Raw genomic sequence first — 22,669 nt, 5'->3', positions numbered from 1 at the left:
AAGCTTCTCTGTTTCCATGGTCATGTGTAATTGTGAATATACCTTTTTAAAGATACTGCCTTTGGAGACTGGAGAGAATTAATGAAAATGTTCAACCTGAAGTATTTTGGTATTGCTATTTACCACTTCAGTGTTATATTTGTTACTTTTATTCTTCACATATATTCATCTAGGTGTTGTCTGCTTCTATGTTCTTTGCATTATTGGATTCAATCCTTAAGTAACCTGTGCCTAGGAGGAAAGAGGCAGCAGTTGTTACAGATGACTGGGTCAGTAGCAAGGAAAACAGTCACAGGGTTAGCAAAGGAAAACTGCTATTCCTCCTTCACAGAGAGTTCTATAGGATGAAGGACTAATAATTGCTATTATACAAACTTTATGAAACTTTGAGTTTCTTAATACAGTTACATGTCCTCATTGTATCAGTCTGAAATCCCCTCTGTCATGATACAGTGGCTAAAAGATTTTTAAAAAGAATTGCACTTTATCACAGTTTATAGTACAATGATTTGAGTATGATTCCTCACTGGAATTGATAAGAATAATATATAGATTAAAATGCATTTGAAAAAAGAATAAATCAAAATGAAACCATACTAAGTATAGCAGCATAAGCATTCTCAAAATAATTTAATAATTCTAAAAATGGAAGAAATTGTCTGTTATTTGCATGATAGTTACCAGTTTAATTTATTACTGAAAAATAAAAGGGAAAAAAGGAAATTTCATCATATAAAAAGTGTGGATAGTCCTAGCTCTCATAGGAGCTAATGCAATTACGCATTTCTGAAAATTATGCAAATACTAAATAAGATTTCTTTTTACTCTGCCAGTAATAGATGAGCACACCAGGCAATACATTGTAAGCAAAGAAATGACAGTGATATTTATGATGAACAATGTATTTTTGCTAATGTATCGGAACACCTCAAAGACTTTAGAGTACTCCAGTTTTACTGGTGAAGCTCAGTAGTAGATTTTCAATGGCCACAACTGTTACTGCAACCCTCACTAAAATTAAAGGTTAGATTTCTAACTGATGTCCCTTCAAAAATCAAATCTCAGATACCTGGGAAAGGTCTGTCTTGATGAAGAAATAAAAGACATCCATCTTGAGATCACGACTGTGACTGTTTTTAGCACGTCATGTTTGTATTTCTGAATTCTGGCTGTAAGAAGTCCATTGTTTGTGTTTTCTCCTCCTTCAGGTCTCATGGAAACCACCTCTGATACAGAATGGCGAAATCCTTAACTATGAGATTCGCATGCCTGATCCACGAATTGTCATTGCTGGAAATACTTCATCAACATTAAGTCATGTGGTGACTAATCTTATACCTTACACAAACTACTCAGTTACTCTAATAGCTTGTACTGGAGGTGATGGCTTTCTGGGAGGCTGCACAGAGAGTTTACCTTCCAGTGTAACTACACCTTCAACAGTTCCTCAGGGCGTTAGTCCATTGTCTGTGACGCCAATCAGTGAGTCCTTTATCGCCTTATCTTGGCAACCACCACTAAGGCCAAATGGTCCTCGTCTGAGGTAAGCTTTTAGTTGCAGATGAGATGACAGTTTTCTTCTCCATACCTAAGTCTGACTTAGAAAATGCTGGGCAATGCAAACTTGATGATGTGATCTCAGTTTCTCCTGACCTTCTGAAGCTGTTTAGGATTCAGGAGTCCATGAGTGGACTTAACAGAAATTGGAGATAGAGCAGGGTGAACTTTGAATCATTTTGAATTTAAGAAGACTCAGGAATATTTAGAGCACCTGTGGCATCTGTGTTGTGGAATTTACTTTTCAGAACACGTTCAAGAATCCTCCAGGTCTTTCAGACTGGTGCTGAAGAGCCAGACTCTCTGAAGAGACAGAAGGAACAAGCCCAGGATCTTTGCAAAGGCATAGCTGTTTTGGGCTGTAAGATCAGCCACTTTCTGGTGGTGAGCTGAAGCCGCACGTTTCACTAGCGAAATGGCAAGAAAAGCATAAGATCTCTGTGAAGATAAATGTTTAATGCATACATATGCTCAATACTCTGTGTGAGCTAGTCCAGATAAAGCGAAAGTGACCATTTGGTAGTGTGATGCAGCAAAAAAAAAAAAAAAAAAAAATTCAAAATGAAACTGATTAAGAAGCTGTGAATGTGAGAGTTCATGAGAAAGTTGAAGAAGTTAAAGTGCTACAGGTTCTTGGTCAGAACTGAAAATGGGAACAGGAAGAAAGTATTTGGTACAGCAGGCTGGATTTCTCCACAGGTACTAGAATAAAGCATCTCCTCCGAGATTTTCGTAGAACAATGGGATGAGGGTCTTGGCTTGAATCTATCAATTACTGAGTGTGTGTGTGTGTAAAAAACAAACAAAAAAAAATGGATTTGAGTGCATGAAGATTTAGAAAGATAAATATATCTTTATACATTTATGCATAATTTTAAAAAGTCAAATCCTTCAGTCTAGTGCTTTAAGGTATTGTGAAACATTGTGCATGGACTTACATCTCTGTAGGCCATATGTGCTGGCTAGTAGCTCTCTTCTAAGTGTATCGATGGGTTCAATAATTATCTTGTAATTCTTAAATTCTTGTAATGCTGTTTCAGTTGCCTATATTATACCACAGTAGCTTGACTCTTCAGGCTTAATTAGGGCACAATACAACTGAAAGAAGTGATTGCTCTACAGAGGAAAAAAAAATGAAAGTTTTTGAAAAGCAGTCTCTGTTATTCTGGAGTTAACAACATGACCATTTTACCATAGATTACTCAAGTAATTCAGCACGACCTACATTTGCAGACTTCATTTCCTTCATGGTGTGCCATGCTGCCCTCAACAAGAAGAACCACGGAAGCAGCTGCTCTGTACAGCATGACGGAGCAAGAAGTCTGCTACTCTGCAAGCAGAATAGCAGCAGCAGCTGCCAGTGGGGGTGATTTACACATGATCACCATTCAATGTTAAAAAAGATTTTGATGTTTTAAATGGCTTGTCTATGAATTACATTAGAATATGCTAGGACTATTCCTAATAAAATTGTAATATTCTGTCTTTGGATTCTGTTGACCACTGATGAACCACTCGTGAAGTTGTGCTTGGGGTGTAAAGTAATCTGAATATTTTGATGAAGGTGCAGTTCAATTATTTTTTATTTGATTTCTGTGGTTATGTTCCCAGCTGATACAATAATAATTTTGTATATCATCACTGAGGTCAGTGACACAATGCTTGTTCGTACCTCTTGAGGGTTATTTCCCCAAATTAAGGGGGAAAGTTAGCTGGAAGTCGCATGTGTATGTCCTAGTTTCCATGGAGCATAGGAAGTCTCAGCTCTCTTGTAAGAGAGCTTCTCATCTGATTTCTGCTTTTGAAGCAAAAACTAACCACTGAATGCAGTACCTATTAAATACTTGGGTAATTTGGGGTCTCAAATCCGGAATGATACTGCCCAATGTTTCCTCATCAGACTGGAGATGATCTTGCTACTATAACAAGGCTATATATGTCAGTATATTTTCAAGAGACGTTGTCATTTCATATTCTGGAACAGTGTGTGCATATCAGGAGGCATGAGTCAAGTCTCTGTAAGGCACTGTGACTGGGCTATTTGGACTTGATGTTGATAGCATTTCCACAAGTTTGAAATCTGTGAATTATTAAATACATTTATACTTTCAAATAAAAGTGCTCATTTTCCATTTTCATAGTTTAAGTAACTCAATGTTTTAAATCATGAAACATTAAAAAGAATGTTTATCTCAGAAAGTTTACAGCTGTGAAAACAAAATAATGTGTGGCTTTAAAAAAATTGGTATTTTCTTTTTTTTTTTTTTGTGTAATAACATTAGTTGAGATAATCCTGGTGTTCTGCTTGTCTTTTGTGTTAGATATGAGCTCCTGAGACGTAAAATCCAGCAACCACTTGCATCAAATCCCCCTGAAGATTTAAATCTGTGGCACAATATTTACTCAGGAACTCAGTGGTTTTATGAAGATAAGGGTCTTAGCAGGTGAGATTACAAAAACTATAAAAACAAATGCTGGCATTTTGTATAGTGTATGTTTAATAGTTCAAAGTATTTCTTGTGTCTTTATGTAGTGAACATATTAATTATGTAATGAAATATTTTTTGTCACCATCTTTGCTATTAATCATTCTAATATGCAGGGATTTATTATTACTCTGACATTCTTGACTTTTTCATGTATTGTATTGCTTTAAAAATCAAATGAAAATAAATGTCATGTGAAATTTTAACACTGACATACTCATGTAACAAACCATTTACACTTATGTGTACATACGCCCTAGATGTGTACATACGCCTAGATTTGGCAAAATCATAGCACAGGCAGAATGACTGAGAAGTCCTATTTGGAATACATTTGAAACTTGGTTTCAACACTGTTTCTGTTACCAGTTCAACTTAATGATTGCCTTAATATCTCCAAATGCAGGGAGAGTATTTAATGCACTTTCAGCAGATCTAATTTAAGGTCAGCTTTGTGTTAGCTTCATTATAGTTAAATGCAGAGTGTTAAGAGTAGGGAAATGGAGGGCGGCTTCTGTTTCTCAGGATGTTATGGACCTACTGTGGGGTACAGAGCAGGGCATTTGTTCTAGATTAGCCTTAGTTTCCCCATCTCAAAATCAAAGCTACCACCTCTAAAACAAGTAAACGTTCACATTAGGAATCTCTAATGGATGGTGCAACACAGGTTCTGCATTGTTTTTTTGTGGGTAAAATCTTGGGAAAGCATTCATGGAGGGTTTGAGAATGTGTGTGTTCTCTGCGTTTGTGTGCTGGCATGCTTTATGAGGATTGCATATCAACCACTGCCCCTCAGATAGCTTCTACTTTTATAAGAGCTGCGTGAGCATCCCTCCTGAGCATGACGTGAACCCACAGAATGTGACTTCTGAGTGTAGTATAGGCTGAACCAAGCCAAGGACTACTGCCTCTGGCTTGGCACTGACAGTTTGCTGGAAGTCATGCTCATTTTCATCCACTGCAATAACTGATCATGGAACCATTCTTTAACCCAATCCTGCACAACTGTCCATTTCTTTCTTAAACCACGTTTGAAATTCTACATGGAGTTTCGTTTATTTTTAGTTTAGCTCTTCTCAGCAGTCTTCTCTAAGGCATGCAGCACTTATGCTAGCACTTCTGAGCGGGCAGTAAGTTCCCACAGGGAACAGTAGCAAGTCCTTAGGCACAAGGACCTTTTAGGTTGCATGAGCTATGGCCAGAAAAGTGTACTTAACACTTGGACACACCTGAATGCTTCTTTTGGAGAGGGTTCTGCAGCTGCAGCTGTGTTTCTGCAGTCAACAACTCAGGAGGAATTTGTGGCTGGAGAGAAGATGCTGCAGAGAGAATGAAGCCTCATTTTTCACTTGAAGAAAATCTGTATATCAGCATCTATTTTACATGTTTGTGTTTGTGACATACTACAAGCATGTTTCAGAATAAGTGAATTTTTATTATATTCCAGCCAGAAGTCTATTTTGATAATGGTTGCTTCAAATGGCTTTTTCATTTCTAATAGGTTAAGCCAAATGTCTTCTATTTTCATTGTTGGAAATGTGGATCCAAAACTGAATCTCTAATTCTCATCCTTAATCTGCAAGACTAGATCCTACTCCTTTTTGATTACACCTGCACTACAATGTCCAAGAAAATATTACATGTTCACAAGGGGTGTGTTCACAATTTATATTGTCAACTTTTTTCAAAAAATGGTTATTACAGTGGGAGCTAGTGAGCTCCAATTAGTTTCCTTTTTTCTCAGTAGAACTGGTAAAGCTTAGCTCTTTCGAAAGTCAGGCTGGGTGGGTGCATAAAGTAGGGTTCTGTAGAAAAAAAAAAAAGTAAAAGTAAATATAAAGTGACTTCTTTTTGTAGAGAAGTCTCTAAATGTTAAATATTTACAGTTCCTTTATTGTGTCTGTAGACAGTTATTCCAGTGATGCAGCTTCAGCAAAAATTTGTTATCGTGTTCCTGTGATTGTGCAGTTTTGTATGAGGGTTCTTATGGTGAAAACAATTTCGAGATTATGAAATCTCCTTTAAAATACATTAATATATCATTTGAGTTAGAGAAGAAATTATGGAGTGACAGTCACTTAGTTTACTAAATATACATGTAGTATTCAAAAATCTGTGTAAGTTGAATATCCACAGTTCTGAAGAAAATTACTTTATTAAACAGATTTGCATTATTAGATGCCTTTTTTTCTTTTTTTTTCTTTTTTTTTTTTTTCAGTGGGAGAGTCCTGGCTGTGTGGTGAATCACTTTTACAAATGAGACTCTGCAAGTTAAAATCAACGGGTTTCCCAAAAGAGGAAAAAAGCCTCATTTGATTAAATTCTGATCCAAATTTTGGCAGGTTGCCACTGCTGTAATTACATATTGAATTGAGCTATAATCTCTCAACACCTCAGAAGCTACAACTATGAGGAAGTGAAATAACGTGCTTTATTTTTGTTACCATGTTAATGGTCCTGAATTATTTCCAAAAAAAAAGTAGACAGCTCTTATAGAGCCTTCATTGGTGCAAGCCATGCAGCTGCAGTTTTCTGGGGGGTGGAGTGGGGGGAGAAAGAGCAAAACTTCGGCACAGACAGAAGTGTTAGAGCAAATTTTTTCTGCATCTGCATTTTTTTGTTCAATGTAAATATTTTTAAAATGTCTTAGGTACACAACATACGAGTACAAGCTCATAGTGCACAACGAGGTAGGATATACATCAAGTGAAGAAGTGATAGCTACTACATTAGCAGGATTACCAGAGAAAGGAAGTATCCTCATTGCACGTGCTGTTAATCATACTGCTGTAGAAGTGGAATGGTCAAAACCAAGTAAGTGTGCTTAGTATTTATTCCAGTAACTAGATGTTAACCTGCCATCACTTAGTTGGTCTGCCTTACTCTCATAGGAAACACAGTCCCTGTCTTGATTTATAATGCAGCTAAGTGTCCTTGAAAGGAGAGGAAAGAAAGGTGCCTGTTTTGCTATTTCTCAGTCATGTTTGTATTTATTATATGGTATTTCTGTGGAATGAGAATAGTGAAAGTGAAGAAATAGTTAATGCAGAGAAATCTATACAGTAGTACGCAAAATCCTGTATGTATTTCATCTCTTTGTATGAAAATTTACATATATGTTCCTTCAGATGAGAGAATCCTCTTTCTCTGTCTTTTTGCTCTGCTCCTTAAAATGAATTCAGCCAATTTCTTTAGCTGGTTTGCTAAATACAGCAGTGGGGAATTTCTTCATGACTTACATGCAAATGATTTTATAAGGACTGGGTGGTGAATTGCAACAAATGTAGTCTCTTTATTTTATAATTGTATGCCTGAAGTAAGCATGCTTATAAAAACTGACAAATGTAATAGATCTGAAGCAGCTCACTGAAGTTTCATTACCTTAGTAATCTAAACCTCTGACCTTCTAGATGTAGGTAATGCAATCTGGTTTTATTTTCATTCATACTTTAGAAATTTCCTCCAAATATGTTTATGAATACAAAGGTTAAATGCCAAGGCAGGGCCATTCATCACTAGAAAACCTAAACATATTTAATTACTTTGTATGTTACAATAATCACATTAACTATTTTGTATACTCATGTTTCCTTTTTTGGTAATATTAATTTTTAAATATATTTTTTCTTTTTTTTTTTTTTTTCTGGGAGCTTGGGAGTCCATAATAGAAGTTGCCTTGCTATCTTTATTTTTCTGGAAAATGTATTGGAGTCTTTTGGTCTTTTAATTATTTTTATTCTTTTTATCTGTGCCACCTAAATAAAAATAATACATCACTCCATTAAGATTTTTTGTTACAAAATTGTTTATTAAATCTGCAAATAAGTCTGCTTATGGCTTTTAACAGTGCTATTCTATTTTCCAGTTAGTTGAGTTCTGTTGACTGGTACAGCGTGTCATCTAAAGCAATGTTTTAGTACTTGAAGTTTTTATCACAATTATTTTTTTCATCTTGGTGCCTACTGGAAAAGCAGTTGCATTTGATCAGACCTAAATTTAAACTATTTGACAAAGGATAGATAAAATAACAGACTACAACTGAGTTACTGAAATGGAGAAGCAACTAGCTCAGACCAATGAATGTCCTTCCATGCATAACCAGAAAATGGTACCGTTTTTTCTTCCCTTCCCAGGAGAAGCTACTACTGGGTAAAAACACACTTCAGAAAGAAATATTAGTTTTTTGTTGTTGTTGTTTTTGGTTTTTTCCCCATGAATATAATGCTTCTGAGGGTATGATACATTTATATGTACATGGTATCATGATTGTTCTAAAATAACAGCATGTAGATTTCCATTTTCACTGTGGCCAAAAGGCTTTCTGTGTAAATTTGAATGGAACGTTCATTTCCCATGGCTAGAGCAGTAAAACTGGAATACAGTACTTTGCAGGGCAGGAAGGGAAAAAGAAAAAAAGAAAAAAGAAAAAGTTGAGTTCCCCATCTTGAACTAGTGGCATAGGGCAAGGTTTTATGCTCTTCCTGCTATCGAGGTAAAAGACATCCGTTTGCAGTGGCGAGCTACAGGATCTATGCACCACTGCTAGCAATCTTCACCTCTGAGTTTACTTACAGATTCTACCATTGTCACTAGAGGATTTAGAGAAAGAAGGCTTTCCCAGTGTTGGCTAGGATGATGGGCCGTTAATGACACTTTGGAAGAGCATTCTGTACCTGTGGTTATTGGTGTGTGGGAGGACATTAAAAACACTTGATGGAATCTCTCTCTCTCTCTCTCTTTTTTTTTTTTTTTTTTTACAGTAAGGGACTCTGCATAATAATTTGCTTTTCAAGATAAATGTTGTGAATAAGAAACTGGCTGACTGAATATTTCTTAGTTGATGTCTCAATGTTTTTCCTTTCTCAGCACTACAAGACTTGCAAGGAGATGTTGTGTATTACATCCTCTTCTTGAATTCTACTGCTGATAGAAGATCTCTGAGGATTCAGGCTGATAAAAACTATACAGTCATAGGTGACTTGCAGCCCAACACAGAATATCAGATATTTTTTCAAGTTTTTAATGGAGCCCACAGCATCAACAGTGAAGTTGTGCATGTGACTACCTCAGATGGAGGTTGGTTAGCCCTGAATGCAGCTTGGCTTAAACTCTGAGAATGAAATTGATTGATTTTTGTTAGGGTTAAGATCAGTCATCCTTCCATTATAAAATTTCCGGTATAAGAGGAAAAAGGGCTAAAACGCTAAAATGCTTAAGTGCTGGTTGTCATCATGTGGTAGATCAATAAAGGGTCCCACTGAGACAGAAGCAAAAGCTCTAATAGCAGATATTAACCCACTTTGTTCTCATCTTCTCCTGCATACTCCTGTCTGCGTATACTAAGTTTGGAACTGAGTTCATATCAATAAATGGTGGAATTTAAAAACAATTAATGTTCTTTTAAAAATATTTGCTCTGTGAAGCGATGTGCTTTTGACATGACAGTCGTATATGGGACCTTTCCTGAGCCACCAGAAACACTAGGTGTAACTTTAACCCCTGAAAAAAATTATTTATGAGTCATTTCTATGCCAGTTAGCAACTGCATGTGCGTTAAGGAGTAGGGGTGAGGAACAAGAACAAAAAAAAGAAGTAAATCTAAAATGTGTTCAGAATGGTCTTTCTAATCTTTTTGCTTTATAAAGTCTCATTATAAACATTATAATATCATTACCTCAGAAGCAAGTGTTCCAGGTCATTAGCAAAGCCCTTTAAGTGAGGATTCCATTTCCTTTGTGATGCCAAAGGTCAGCACCTTTTGTTTATAAAATAGAATCGATTGTAAGGGCAATTTTTCAACTGGTAAAGATGGGTTCTTATGATAAAAATAGGTCTTTGCATGGTTATTTCTGACATGCTTAGATAATTATGTAATTTAACGCTAAGGGAGGTTTCTTTTTTTTTTTTTTTTAAATAAGTGTTAGACTTCATCATTACCTATAGTAATCAACATTCAAATCCATTTACATAATGACAATATCACATATTGCTTCATCTTGCTTCAGCTCTGAGGCTGATAACGTCACGTTCCACCAGACATAAGGTATTTTGGTCTCAGGTTTTCCTTTAAAAGCAAAATGCTTTGTTTCTCTCTCTCTCTTTCTCTCTTTTTTTTTTTTTTTTAAGATTGGAGGATTCGGGGAGACATAAAAATAATGTTTATATGTTGGCAGTGCAGATGGGTGAATAATTTATCATCATATCTCACTGGCCACATACCACTGATGATTGACACTATGCTGGTGGTATAAAGCATTTTACCATCAGCTCTCATGGTTTCTAACTGAGAGTATAATAAGCCAATTTACAGAAGACTACAGACTGTGATAACTTCATCAGAGGAAAGCAGATAAGCAGTGAACCCTTTGCTAAACCTAAATACTAATCTGCATTTGGTTAAACAAGTGCTTTTGCAGAGACAGCTGGAGTTTATTCAGTTTCTTCCTTTATTTCTAGAGCCTGAGGGCATGTTCCCTCCAGAGGTTGTCATCATCAACAGTACAGCTGTACGTGTCATCTGGACATTGCCTTCAAACCCGAATGGTGTTGTCACAGAGTACTCTATCTATGTAAATAATAAGCAGTACAAGACTGGAATGAACGAGCCTGGGTCCTTTCTTTTAGCAGATTTGTCTCCATTCACTGTATACAATATACAGGTTAGAATATTTTTTCTGTGTTGTGTAACATACTTTGATTTTACATAATATTTATGTACTTCCAAGGTGAATATTGTTATATGAATTTCTTTACATACACAGACATATATTTGCACTGATGTTTGTATGTGTGTATACATACAAGGCATAAATTTATTTTCAGTGTATTTTAGGTCTGTGTACTGTTTTCATAACACAGATTTCCATTATTTTTTTTTTCAAACCATCAAAACTCCATTTACTTTCCCTTAAATGCTCTGTGCTACCACATTAGCAAATCCCTAACATACATTACAGAGAAGCAAAGATTCTACTCCTACTCATTAAAAGAAAATTGCAATTGTTTTAGAAACATCAGGCATGCATAATATATCAGCATGAAGAAATAATGATATTGCATTTGTCATCCTTTTATCATTTTTTTTCTCCTCATCGTTCTGAGGAAAAAGCAGAGCTGTTGAAATCATAGTAGTACTTCTTATGCTGTTAATAAGTACAACAATTTTTTCTTTGCTTTTTCCTTTATCTTTATATTTGCCTCTCTAGACAGATATCTATTGAAAGACAAAATATTATATGCAGTATAAAAATAATAAATGGTATCTTTCTATTCTTAAGTTGAATTAATGTGTTCAAGAAATGCAGTTTGACATTTAATTGTAACTATTCTTGTCTATTTTGTTCAGGATGGGTTTGCATTATATTTTAGAAGGACTTAGTAGTAACTATGTGTACTCTGCTCTGAAAAATTTGCATCCAGTTACTACATGCCATAAATAAACATCACAGGCAGGCATGCCATAACAGATTTCTATGTTCCAACCCCTCTGAAACAGCAAACCTCCATCCATGAATACACATATGACTTTCTGAATGCTGCTTGGAAACACATTTGTCTTTTCTCAATAACAATGCAAATTCAGAGTACTGCCTCACTTATAGACCCTCTATATTAATTTACCGTGGCCACCTTCTGTTTCTTGAGATGTTAATTATTCTTCTCTTTGACTTTCTTAGTCTTTATACTGGACTTACATTTGCATCAATGTGATAGGTAAAATCAAAGTGGTTTTTGTTTTGTTTTTTGTTTTGGTTCTTTTTTTTTCTTGTCCTGAAAGCAATATTATCGTGGATGCATGTACGTCTCAGTGGTAATCTTCCTGCATTATCTTTCTTTTCTTTTGTGCCCTCTTATTTTGAATAACCTCTGCCTTGCCAATAGAGAAACAATGTTACTATCCTTCACTTGTTATTTGACTTCACTTCTGTTTAGTTTAATCCCAAGAATTGGAAGGAGTAAGTTTTTATTTCTGTGGGATTTTTAATAACAAAGTATATGTTTTGTATGTGTGTTTTTATCTTTAGCCTAATTTTCCAGCATAGACATGAAGGAATAGAAGATATTAAGGAAAAATATCCTTATTTTTATTTCAGAATGTGTGGTACGTGTAGGAAACTGAAGTGAATTACTCGTGAACCAAAATCAAAGTATAGTGCAATATTGTCTTCCTATCTTATTACAGTTGGACAGTTACATTTTTTTCAGTGTTATGTATGAGATTCTGCTTACAAAACACAAACAAATTCACTTCAACACTGTTGATGATAATTTAATAGAGAATAGCAGTAGGTATTTTAGATGGCTGCGTGTACTCTTTTTTTTGAAAATGGTGTGGGGAAGTGTGATACGGCACGGTATATCTCTGATAGATATACTTATCTCAAAGTAATGGTATTTTCCTGGCTGTACGTAATCTGTTAAGTAGAAAAGAAGAAAATCTTGGTGAAGAGAGAAGTCTAAACAAGTAGCAGAGTTAAATAATTTCTGCAGCTTAGTATTTGAAATTCACCTTCTTCTTCATCAGATTGAAGCCTGCACAGTGTATGCCTGTGTGAAAAGCAACAGGACCCAGATTACAACTGTGGAAGATGAGCCGAAGCAGCTGGCAGCACCCATTATTCACGTAATTGGCTCAAGGTACTATGCTGAAGGTAGCTGGCATATATCAGATCAATTTGTGACTGGAATGGGGACCAATCTCGCATTGAATAAGGTGCATTAAAGAATTCAGTGTACAGCTTGTAAAGGTTTTTCATGGTCATTATATTTGATCTTGGAGTTTTTGGCCAAATGAGCAACTAAAGAAATCTCACCATTGTTTGATTGTATAGAGTCATTCAGGTATCACTGTGCTGGGATAATAAATAAGGCATAAGTGGAAGTAGTTAAAAGAAGTTTAGAGGATGAAAATTATCACATTTTGCTGTCAGTTAAGAAGAGGGAGATTAATGCTCAGGGAGCAATGTGATGCTGATAACGGAAACAGAGTAATTGTGGGTAAAAAAAAGTCACCCATCACAACAGTAAGAATTAGTAAGTTATCTTAAAAGGCATACACATCTCTGTCTCGTTGAAACACTGTTTGCAACCTGCACATCCATGAAATCCACAGGCACGGACAAACTTCTTAATTGTAAAAGGAGTAACAGTTTTGCAGTATTTAGAAGCTGCCAAATAATAACATATTCAGGGATTCTTTAGGAGTTAATATCTTCCAAAGACAGGCTAAAACAAAGCTTGCTAACACATTTTTTCAGAATTACACCAACAATAAAACAGTTAGCCTCCTGTGTGTATGTTATTGTTCATATGATTTTATTACATTTCTGGTAGAGTATGCTCATTAGCAGTGTTTCTTTTGTAGAAAAAAAATAAATAAATCTTTTTTGTAAATAACAAAAATCTAACAACTGAGCCTTCTGAAATGGCCAGCACGATGGATTTGCTCCTCCAGTCTCTTAAAGACTTCCGTTTGCTGTTTATCATTTCTACATTTTGCTTGAATTCAGCATTTGTCTCCATATAAGGGTGAAATTAAGCTTGCTATTTTTCTCTCACACATCCAGATATAGTCAAAGCTTGTTTGATGATAAGAACTCAATTCAGGATCTCATCTTTTGCCCTTGGCTTTAACTTATGTGTGCCTTTGTCTGTATTGTCTGTACTGCAAACACTTATGCATGTTTCTGCTATTATATATAGACTAAATATGTCACAACACATGAATGCAAAAGGATCAAAAATGCCTTCCTACTTTATAATCTGCTCAGCCAGAAGCAGACTCTGTTTCTACACTGCTTTTTCCTACATGTCATATTATCATCAGCTGTTCTTATATCCCAAAAGAATACTAACTACTGATCGATTGCCCGGACATGTCTGGCCATGGCCTACACGTGCCCCGGGTAGTTCATTTATTTGCCACGGTGGATTTGCTAGAGTGGAATTTAATCAATAGCTAATTCATTAATTCTGGTCCTCGAGTATGTAGGGATTGTGCAGTATAAAAATGACTGGCTGGCTTCAGCTTTGATTGAAATATGACAAACACTACAGCTGACAGCTTCAGCAGGTGGTGGGCTGAATATGAATTTTGCTTATTTATCCTCCATAAAAGAAAAAGCTTGGTAAAAAAAAAAAAAACAGTTTGTGTAGACAAGAGGACATTTTAATACATATCTATCACCAGACAGAGAAAAAAAGCATTTACACAGTATAGGCTCATGGGATAGTCGAGATACAATACAGATCATGCAGTTTATTGTCTTTAATTGGAATCATAGTGTTTTTTCCTCTTCTGAATCAGTTTAGTGGCCTGTATTATTGATGAGAATGCTGTAGGATAATGTCTTTGTAGCATTCACAAATAATTGTTTTAAAATTTGCCTCAAGGTGCTGCATGACATAAATTATAATTTCACCCACCAACTTCTTAGAAGTCTTTCTGATAGCAGCTCCATCCAGACTGTTCTAATGAAGGTTATACCACTGGAGCCATTATAAATACCTTACTTTTCCACCCCTTACAGTTAATAATTCAGCTTCAGGCTGAAACTTGGCACAAAAGGTCACAGTCCTAGAACTATTATTTTATAATGCCAAACTTCTAGTAGAAAACAGTATGGGACCCAATATGGAAGTCCTAAGTCACGTTCTGTTTTTTTATGTTTCTTGTCTTGTTTATATTTTTTTGGATGGGAGGGTGTGTCGGGGTGTATGTGTGTGTGCACTGGTGAATTCTTCGCTTTGGTGTTCAGTAGTGTGGAGCTTAGGGAGGTTTTTGTATGAGATGCTGTGCATGGGTGAATGAAGTGGAGGAACTATCTCAAATTAATATGTTAGAAGAAAGGTTTTAGAACAAATAGGCAAAACAGTAATAAACTATTGGATCAGGAGTTCTGAAGGAGCTCACATATGAAAGTGTCAAACTACTGCGCTGTGCAAAATGGCTTTTAATTTGGTATTGGTACTGCAGGAATGGAAGATGACAGTGTAATGTGGATTTCTCCAAAGTGACTGGGGAACTAAAGACCAGTAAGTCTGATTTTCCATACTAGGAAAATTGCTGGAATGTACAGATAAAAAAACGAATTCATAACTATGTGAATAAACATGAAATGCTGGGAAAGATTGTTGTGGAGTCACGTTCAGCCAACCAATGACAAGCTGATCAGATATATCCAGAGGACAGGCAAAACAGAAAGTCAGGTTTCTCTAGCATACTTATTTTAATAGCACTTTCCCTTAAGTGTTCAGAGCAGTGTTCCTGTGGAGGAAACCTGATCAGTCTCCCTACTAGGAAAAACAAGACACAGAAAGAATCAAAGAATTTTGTAGCATTGATAGAAGTGCAATGATTTTTATCTGACTTTCTGTACTGTCATACTGCTTCTCTAATAATATTAGCACTGCAGTCCGTGATACGAGTAGTTAACTCTTGTACAATACTACTGAAGTAGTTGTTCAGTGTATGTGATCTCCTGATGAGGAGAGTATTTGATCCACTTGTCATTAATAATAGCAACGTTCCCTATCTTAAGAATTTCAGGTTAATCTCGTGCTTTTCCTGTGATTTTTTAATTACAGTAAATTAAAGTCATTGAATCTCAGATTTGATTTGATTTTTTAATTTAAACCTTTGTATTTGATAAAACTAATACAATAGTTGTTCTCAAGATTCAAAAATGAGGCCTTATTATATTTTTAATCTTCATGGTTAAAACATTGTTACTATGTTGAGAAAAATCAGCAGTAGTTCTCATGGCTCGTGAACACTTGAAGCTGTTGATACCTGAAGCAGGCAAAAAACAGAATTTCCTTTCCTAACCCTGGTTTCATGGAATCATAGAATGGTTTGGGTTGGAAGGGACCTTAAAGATCATCTAGTCCAACCCCCCCTGCCATGCAGGGACACCTAACACTTGATCAGGTTGGCCAAAGCCTCATCCAGCCTGGCCTTGAACATTTCCAGGGGCATCTACAACATCTCTGATGAGTCTGTTCCAGTGCCTCATCACCGTCATCATGAAAAGTTCCTTCTTTATATCTAATCTAAACATGCCCTTTTTTATTTTAAAATCATTACCCCTTGTTCTGTCCTTGTTTATCAAAATGTATTTGAAATGTATAGCAAAACCATGAAATACTGGCATTTTTCACGGATTTTTTTTTTTTTTAATGTTTCTACCCAGAAATGCCAGAATGGATTTTCCTCACATGCTTGAAACAAAGGATTTTGGTCTGTTGCTCCAAAAGCAAATATAATTTTGTTGATCAGTTTGAAATTGTTCTTTATCATCTGGAACTGCTGTAGCACCTTGTAGGTGTTGCAGTCTGAAGCAGTTCTTGTCAGTGAACCCAGTTACCTGGTTAGGCTGTGCTTTCTGTGGGCACCATACGTGGTACAGCTGGTTGCATGCTGAAGGTCCCATCATGTCCCTGTAAATCTGCACCTGTTTCTTCAGACAGTAGCTATCAAAAAACTGAGATACTCATTCACATCTGTAATCTCATGGAAACCTTACTACTTTATTTAACTGAGCCATGGATCGTTCTTACTGCGATGCTTTCAAAACCATCTCAATTTGTCATTGGTACCGAACATCAGAAGGTATAGATGTAACTGAAACATTCACAAAATTGTGAAGGAGTCTGCTTATCTGGGAGTACGTAAGAGTTGTGGCTTTATTGAAAGGTCATGCGGGGTTTTACCCTTTCAGTGGCACTATGCAGTGAACTTCCATGCCACATGATTTACTTGGGCAGCTGTAGCTTTACATGATAACAAGCTGTTTCCACACCAAATGTGTATCTGTACATTGAATAATAATAAAGTGATTGCTTGTTAAATGAAGAAATACATGTTGAGTTCTGCAGAAAAGGGAAAATGTTCAAACAATTGCATCAATTCTCTGGCCTAGTTTGAAATTATTTTAGGGGGTAATATGGCTTGCAAAACTGAAAAAACTTGCACAATGCTTTGAAAACATACCTTTGGGGGTCTGAATGACACCTGCAGAAAGCAAATTATTCTAAGTAATAACTAGAAGAGCTTTCTTTGCTCCTGTGATCTATACTGTGCAAAGACCAGGAGAGAGTTACAATAGCATTTATAAAGGTTGAAGTACTACCCTTCTTGTCCTTTTCTTTTTATCTTTTTTTTTTTTCTGATATATATATATATATTTTTTTTTTTACAATATAGCTTCCTGTTTTTATGTTTTTAAGTTAAATCCTGTTACATTATTTAAATGTAGATATTTGGGTGTGTATTTACACGCACACAGATGTGTGTTCAAGTCCATGTGTTAGAATATATAGTGAATACAAACTAGGCATGTATGGAATATGGAATTAAACCTATGGTTCAAATGAAGACCTTGGAATAATAATGCTGCCTCTGCAAGTCACCTATGAAGTTATTCCTTCACAGGTGACATTAACTCCTGTTCTCAAAGGCTTATTGCTGTGTATTCCTCTGTTTATATCTCAGGGAAGTGAAATAATAGTTCAGTTATTTTATTCTGCTAAGATGTCAAAGTTTATCTCAGCAGCTGCTGTTTCACTGTAACATTTTTCACTTTAAATTAATGCTAATTTATGATGTCACTGGCATTCTGACAGTGGCTGTGTAATTGGGACGTGGAGATCAAGAAGAGGTATTTGGAGCCTGAATATATGCTATACAGTGTTATAAGTCCTCCTATTGATCTACTTGTAGCACTGGGATCTCCTCCTCTCTAGCTGAAGCAGAAACTCATAGTAAGAAATTAATGTCTTACGCAACATTGCAGAGTGATTATGCAATAAATGAACTTTTCCATGTAAAATGTGTACATGATAAAAGAGCAAATTTCTGTCTCAAATGTCCCTTTGAGACATATATTGTAATTTTAAGTGAGATTTTGAAGCCAACACCTGCACATTTTTAGTAGTGACAAGCATACTAAAGTTTAACACAGCTTTTCCCTTAAGATACTTTCTTCCTTAAACTGATGATAGCCTAATATCAAACTTGAAATCAAGAACAGGATTCTTACAGACAGTCTTTTGTGGACAGCTGCAGTCATGCTTTTGCACTGAGTCAGAATTATGTTAAACACATGCATTTTTTACTTCTAATTTTGTCAATGAAAATATTTAAGTATACTGTTTAATGATGTTATTAATTCTTATTTTCTATTAATTATGTGTTGAAGAATAAATTTCAAAGGAACGTGTGTTTTTTGCATTATATTTTTAAAAGCAGGGAAAAGGCAAGATGAATGCAAATCTATTCTAAATGGTGACTGAATGTGAGCAAGCTGCACTGGCTACAGCTTGCAGTGTGGGGTTGGTCCTTTGTCCCCCAGCTGCCTGTCCTCCACCAGGATCCTGTTTGAGGATGGAATGGTCCCTCCAGCCTTGTCAATAGAACTTAGCTACAGCACCAAGAAAGCATGCTGAATCCTTTCACCTACCACTGAACTGCAATGGTTGAAATGCTAGAAAAAAAATTATACAAAAGTTTTCAGAAGCATGAACGTGATTTCTTTTAAATAGAAAGACTTTGATTACAGTCTTTAAGGACTTTGATTATGTGTGTGATTCATTTTCCCAGAGTTTTATCAAATATTGATACTTTTTTCAAACTTTACACCTTTTGGTTTTATTAACGAAGCTGTGAAATTCACCATCCAGAGGGATATTTAGGATACTTGAAATACTTCACTCCATGTGAACTAATATAATGTGGAACTACTATATGCTAATCATTTAATGTAATTATATGCAGAAACATAAATACTTTAAATAATCTAACAGATGTTAATTTTCTGCTTATTGTAGATCTCTTCAAATCAACTGGGTATCGCCGAGACAGCCAAATGGCATTATTCTAGGATATGATCTCTTACGTAAAGCATTGAAGAGGTGTGCCCCAGCAGCAGGGAGCAGCAAAAGTAATAGAATGTGCATCCCTCTAGAATGTAAGAAGCATGAAAATATCTGTGGAGAAGAGTGTTATCATACAGAGCTGAAGGTACATGTTTATTTTTAAGTTAGTGATATAAGAATTGTTCTTTTTGAAATGAGTGTGTAAACCAAACCTCCTTAGTTGTCAGAGGAAGGGAAGTGAAGATTTTGCTTCTTTCAACATTTTAAATATGAGGCTCTGATACATGTCTTGAAATATTTTTAAATCATATGAGGATATTTGAGCTTAATATGGGGACAGCTGTGCAAAAATCTCTAGCAACATTTTGTCAGACAGCTGCTGACAAGTGAGACTGTTGACTTTATTCCTCCTTTCAAAAGAAATGAACTGGTTAGTATTTATTATTGTCTTAGATTAACACTTCAGTTTGAAGCAACAGTAAAATTTCGAAGCAAATCCCCTGCTTGTTTTCGTTTACTGCACATGGGTTCAGTTTCAAGGTGGTTTTTAATATGTACAAACTAAATTCCCTACAGAGGAAGCTAAGCCAGAATGTGTGCTTCAGAAAACTCTCAAATGTACTCCAGGTCTAGATGGGGACATCAGGTTTCCAACCAGTCTGTGGACCACCTTATGTCACAAGCATGCATCTAAAGTTTCTTCCCTTCAGAAAGCTTTGATTCATATGCATTGTGTAGGTGTTCATCCCAAGGAATGAGGCTCTATCTGATCCCAAGTAAATCTCACAAATCATATGTAGGAGATGTGAGGAATCTCAGTACCAAATTATTAGATCTACTGATCTAATAATCCCATTGTGCTAAATTACATGGTGGGTATATAGATACATAGAGCTTTGTATGTATATTTGCCTCCCACTTGGAACAATAAGTTTTGCTCAGCTTCATGTCATACACACTTTATACACACATTTACACACTGTAAACTGCTAAAGGAGATTCTTTGTCAGCTCTAATATTCAGGTACCTGTGGAGCACGTGGTAGTACTTCATATGGTTCCTTTGGCAAAAAGTGGTCACACTGGATCACATAAAGGCCATAGAAAAGTTTCCAGGCATATGCAGAATTTCAAAAACACTAGTAAAACTACAAAGCTTCTCTCTGTGTGAGGAATTATTCCTAAAACCCTGCATGGCAAATAATGGTCATTAAAATGATTTTTTTCCCCCCTCAAATTCTTCCTTGGCTGAATGACTAAATTCCTCTGTACAGAAAATCTATTTAGATTCAGCTACAAGTGGGTGGTTGTTACATGACAATGATGAGCAGCCCTGAATGAGATCCATTGTGATTTGTCAGATGTATTTTTAAATTATGGCTATTTTCAGGTTAATCTTCATATTAGTTCCTGTTTAGGAGTAGGATCAATAGCGTAGCAGGAGTCTGTAATGGTTTTTATTGACAAATGAGGTAGAAAACTCTTAGTTTGAAAGTAAGATTTAATGTAATGAAATAGTGTCCCTATTTGTCAAAAGCATCATCATATGCTCCGTGACCAAGGCAAACGATATGTATTCACAAGATTCCCTGTCAGACAAGACAGTAATTAAGGAAGTGAGTTATTTGAGAGGTTCAAGTCAAAATATAAATTATTCCAGCCAATACAGCCTTAGCTTTTGAGTTCCCTTGAAAGCAATGCTGTGCTAAATGTGTTTCTGAAACCTTTCAAGTGAATTACAGGGAGTCTTGTTCTAAAAGGTAAATTTAATTATTTCATGTTTTTTAGCTTGGTAGACTTTTTAATAGACCTCTTGGCATGTGTATGAGTTTGTATTAGATTAATTTTAGAAGTTTTTTTCTCCTTTTTTACTTTTTCAATCTTTGTGCAAACTTATGGTAACTTTCAGCTTTAGAGAGTGTCCATCTATTTTTATGGTTTCCTGACTTTCTATTTTTTTCCAGTAGATTGAATATCATTTTGCTATAATGGTCTTTGTATTCTCTAAACACATCACCAACTTGAACAATTTCTGACTCTTAACTGTGCTGTGATGTAATGGAATACCACTATACTCATACAACAATGAGGAATTACAAAGAGATATTTATCTGTTTGTTATTTGCACCTAGTAGTCAGAGACAGGGGTTAGTAGTGGGTGCTACTTGGTTAGGCAGCAGACTTGAAGGTCCACAGGAAACTGAAGCACTCATACATAAGATGACATGGCAGTAATTTTTGTGAGTGATGATTAAAATTCCCCTCCTGATGCTTTCCCTGGTTTGTTCTGTGTACCCACCAGTAACCTAAAATATCTGTAACAGATTTCTACAGAGCTTCTGACATATCCTTGTTCCTTTTACACTAGTCTGGGACAGGGACAGCATTCACTCTACGCCAGCTATAATGCTCAAGTATTTATGCTAGTATATGTGGACTTTAGATTCAACAGTCTACTGGAGTAGTGAAGAAAAGCAACACTGATATACCAAATGATATAATGATATATCAAATGTAAAGATGCCACTTAGAGTTAAAGTAATGTTCAGATCAAGAGCAATAAGCAGGTATCTTTTGTTTGGCACAGGAAAAAAAAAAAAATCTGAAATACAAAGATCTCAGTCCCCAACCCTTTTGCAAATGTACAAAATTCTTGACACAATGAATTGCACTTTCAAGTTTGCTTGCAGGGGTGCAAAAATTTTGTAGGTAAAATGAAGCCATCTCAGCAGTCTATGAAAATTAACAATCAAGTGTATTAAAAGCTTATCAGAATGGGACATATTTAAGAATACAATACTGCATCTCTCTGGATAAGAGGGTGCTTTACTAGTGTTTCTTCATTTTGTTCTTTACTTGTTTGTGTTCAGCCAAGGAGGCTGAAGTCCTGCATTTTTCTCTTGAGCAGAAATTACACCATTTTTCTAATCCACTAGTATGGCTCAGTTCTGACTTGTAAAGATGACAATCATCTCCACTAGGAATGATAATACCACCTCAAACCTGTATTATGCTTCCCTCTGGGAGGTGCCAACAAGTTGCACTACCTTTAATTGTTATGGTGCATTTTGTGATTGGAACATATCCTCTTGGAAATGGCTAGATTTGAAGCTACCAAATTCATAACTTCTCCTTCTCTCCTACTAAATGGAGAACTCTGTCCTGTTCCTGAGAGTTGATAGTCCATTAAAACAGAATAACTTCTCTTGCCTTTATAGTACTCTATGAGGCGTAATAATTACTGTTGGGAAAACAAACAAACGGAAATGCTTGTTATTTGTTTAGCCTGTTGTTCAGTTTCATTACATATGTAAACATCTTTCCCCATAGATATTCTTTCCATACGTATCAAATTTGATGGTAGACCAGTCAGTGAAAGCAGGTAAGATGTATGTACATAGTTCCAATAGACAAATCAGTGGTGAAGTTCTCATAAAGGAGATTGTCATTTTCCTCCATTTGTTTATTTCATCTTGTTGTATTGCATTTATGTGGCAAGGTTTTGGTAGCAGGGGTCCTCTGGGGTGGTCTTTGTGAGCAGAGCCCAGAAGATGCCCCATGTCAGATCAGAGCCAGCTCCAGCTGGCCCCAAAAGGGAGCCACTGCTGGCCAGAGCCAAGCCAATGAGAAACACTGGTTGGACCTACACGAGAGCAGATCTAAGAAAGGGAAAAAATTGCTGTGCCACAGCAGCTGGGAGAGGAGAGGAGTGAGAACCAGCCCTGCAACCCCCAAGGTCAGTGTAGAAGGAGG

The 22,669-nt window shown here is 36.0% G+C and overlaps 1 protein-coding gene across 1 annotated transcript in view; it reads left to right on the top strand.

Moving 5' to 3' along the window:
- The window catches only part of USH2A (usherin), a 399,816-nt gene that overhangs the window by 280,225 nt on the left and 96,922 nt on the right, over positions 1-22,669 (top strand). The window contains exons 41-47 of the mRNA XM_013174016.3: positions 1,209-1,543; positions 3,879-4,001; positions 6,694-6,857; positions 8,910-9,119; positions 10,500-10,702; positions 12,568-12,680; positions 18,870-19,062. Coding sequence (XP_013029470.3) covers positions 1,209-1,543; positions 3,879-4,001; positions 6,694-6,857; positions 8,910-9,119; positions 10,500-10,702; positions 12,568-12,680; positions 18,870-19,062 — 1,341 coding nt within the window. The remainder of the gene's footprint in view (positions 1-1,208; positions 1,544-3,878; positions 4,002-6,693; positions 6,858-8,909; positions 9,120-10,499; positions 10,703-12,567; positions 12,681-18,869; positions 19,063-22,669) is intronic.

The sequence above is a fragment of the Anser cygnoides genome, chromosome 3 (genome assembly GCF_040182565.1).
Source record: "Anser cygnoides isolate HZ-2024a breed goose chromosome 3, Taihu_goose_T2T_genome, whole genome shotgun sequence".
Classification (NCBI taxonomy): Eukaryota; Metazoa; Chordata; class Aves; order Anseriformes; family Anatidae; genus Anser; species Anser cygnoides.
This window is presented reverse-complemented; position numbering and strand designations above follow the sequence as displayed.